Source organism: Lipotes vexillifer, unplaced genomic scaffold, assembly GCF_000442215.2.
Source record: "Lipotes vexillifer unplaced genomic scaffold, Lipotes_vexillifer_v1.1 scaffold2653, whole genome shotgun sequence".
NCBI classification, from domain to species: domain Eukaryota; kingdom Metazoa; phylum Chordata; class Mammalia; order Artiodactyla; family Lipotidae; genus Lipotes; species Lipotes vexillifer.
In genome coordinates, this window is record NW_006774392.1 from 313,122 (window position 1) to 315,057 (window position 1,936).

The following is a 1,936-nucleotide window of genomic DNA, read 5'->3' on the forward strand; positions in this document are numbered from 1 at the left end:
CGCGAGACAGCAGGTGCCTGTTAACTGTGGGCCTGACGCAGGCCCCTGGTGCCCCGGGAGACGCTACAGAGCCGAGCTCCCCCTTCTCCTGGGGGGCCAGAGGGGGCAGCCGGGCCCTGCGGGCTACTGGGTACGGGGTGCTTCAGTGGGCGTGAACCCTGTCTTGTCTCCTGTTGGCTCCTTAGGGACTGCGTGCACACCCTGCACTCCAGGGACACGTGGCTGAAACAGGCCCGAGTGGTGAGGCTTGGAGAAGTGCCCTACAAGGTAACAGCCGCGGGACTGTGGGCTGCCGCGCACGTGTGGGGACAGACTGTTCTGGCTTGAGAGGATCAGAGAAGAGCATCTTTACTGAGGACTTTGTAAGAGATGGGCCTTCCCGAGCACACAGGAAATCTAGGCCGGCAAGCAGCCCTCCAAGCCCCGGTGCTGTGGGTCAGAACCATGTCACCCATTTGTTCTGAGAGGCAGGAGCCCTGCCTGGCGTGGACAGGCCCACCCGCCCTCACTGTCCCTTCGTTTTGCATGTATGTGATCTTTGCTGAGTCTCACAGGAGTTAGCATCAGGATGCCCATTGTACAGATGAGAAAACAGGAGCTTAGAAAAGGAAACTTGTTCAAGGCCTGAGCTAGTGAGATGGCGGCTTGCAGCACCAATGCCTCGTTCCCTCTCCGGCCGGTCAGCTAGCTGCCCACAGACGCATGAATTCAGCGCAGACCGCACAGGCTGTCACGGGACATAGGGCCCGCTCCAGCTGGCGGAGGACAGTGGCCAGTCATGAGACACAGTCGCTTTTCTTTGTCAGATCCCTGGGAGGAGCCCTTCGCGTTGTGAGACCCAGGGAGCTGGGCCGGGGTGCAGGGGCCTCTGGTTGGTGGGAAGGGGCTGAGGCACGGGGAGTCGGTCACTGCCAAAAGCAGGCCCCGTCACTCACCGGCCACAGGAACATCTCTGAGTCCCAATTTCCCCTTCAGTGATGGACACCGAACACAGCATAGCTGTTCAAGACACGGCCTCTACAAGCTGTGTGACCGTAGGTGAACTGTTTACACCTCCTAGAGGCTGCTATAAGATGGAGGCGGTGAACTGTTTACACCTCCTAGGCTGCTTATAAGATGGAGGCGGTGAACTGTCTACACCTCCTAGGCTGCTATAAGATGGAGGCGGTGAACTGTTTACACCTCCTAGGCTGCTATAAGATGGAGGCGATAATAGACTCTACTACTACCTGGGTTTGTTGAAAAGATTAAATAATCAATACACAGAAACACTGAGAACAGTGCCCGGTGTACAGTGAATGCTCAGGAAGTGGTTGGCTTTGTTATAAACTGTGGCTGTCCCCTCGGGTGTAGGTTGTAAAAGGCTATTCCAACCGGGCCCGGAGAGCCCGCCTGGCTGAGCCGCAACTGCAGGACCACAATGACCTGGGCCTGTTTGGCAAGTGGCAGACCGAGGAGTACCAGCCGCCGGTGGCCGTGGACGGGAAGGTAAGGGCCGCGCTCAGTCGGTACCAGGCCACCTCCCTCTGCGGCCGGCCAGACCCAGTGTGCCACCCTCTGCAGGTCCCCCGGAACGAATTTGGCAACGTGTACCTCTTCCTGCCCGGCATGATGCCTGTCGGCTGCGTCCAGCTGAACCTGCCCAGCTTGCACCGCGTGGCCCGAAAGCTGAACATTGACTGTGCCCAGGCTGTTACGGGCTTCGATTTCCACAAAGGCTACTCCCATCCCATGTGCGTGAGGGGCCTCCCGTGGAGGCCAGAGGGGTGGGGGGACGTGATGGAGAAGGGGCGGGAGGTTAGTGTGGGGCTGGCAGGGGTTGAAGCCCAGTGGCTCTTATTTTTAAGGTTTTTTTTTTTTTGCGGTACGCGGGCCTCTCACTGCTGTGGCCCCTCCCGTTGCGGAGCACAGGCTCCGGGCGCGCAGGCTCAGGCGC

At 59.2% G+C, this 1,936-nt stretch overlaps 1 protein-coding gene across 1 annotated transcript in view; it reads left to right on the top strand.

The window, feature by feature from the left end:
- XPC (XPC complex subunit, DNA damage recognition and repair factor) overlaps positions 1-1,936 on the top strand; it is a 35,471-nt gene that overhangs the window by 31,105 nt on the left and 2,430 nt on the right. The window contains exons 11-13 of the mRNA XM_007449151.1: positions 186-267; positions 1,354-1,488; positions 1,564-1,733. Of these exons, the coding sequence (XP_007449213.1) occupies positions 186-267; positions 1,354-1,488; positions 1,564-1,733 (387 nt within the window). The remainder of the gene's footprint in view (positions 1-185; positions 268-1,353; positions 1,489-1,563; positions 1,734-1,936) is intronic.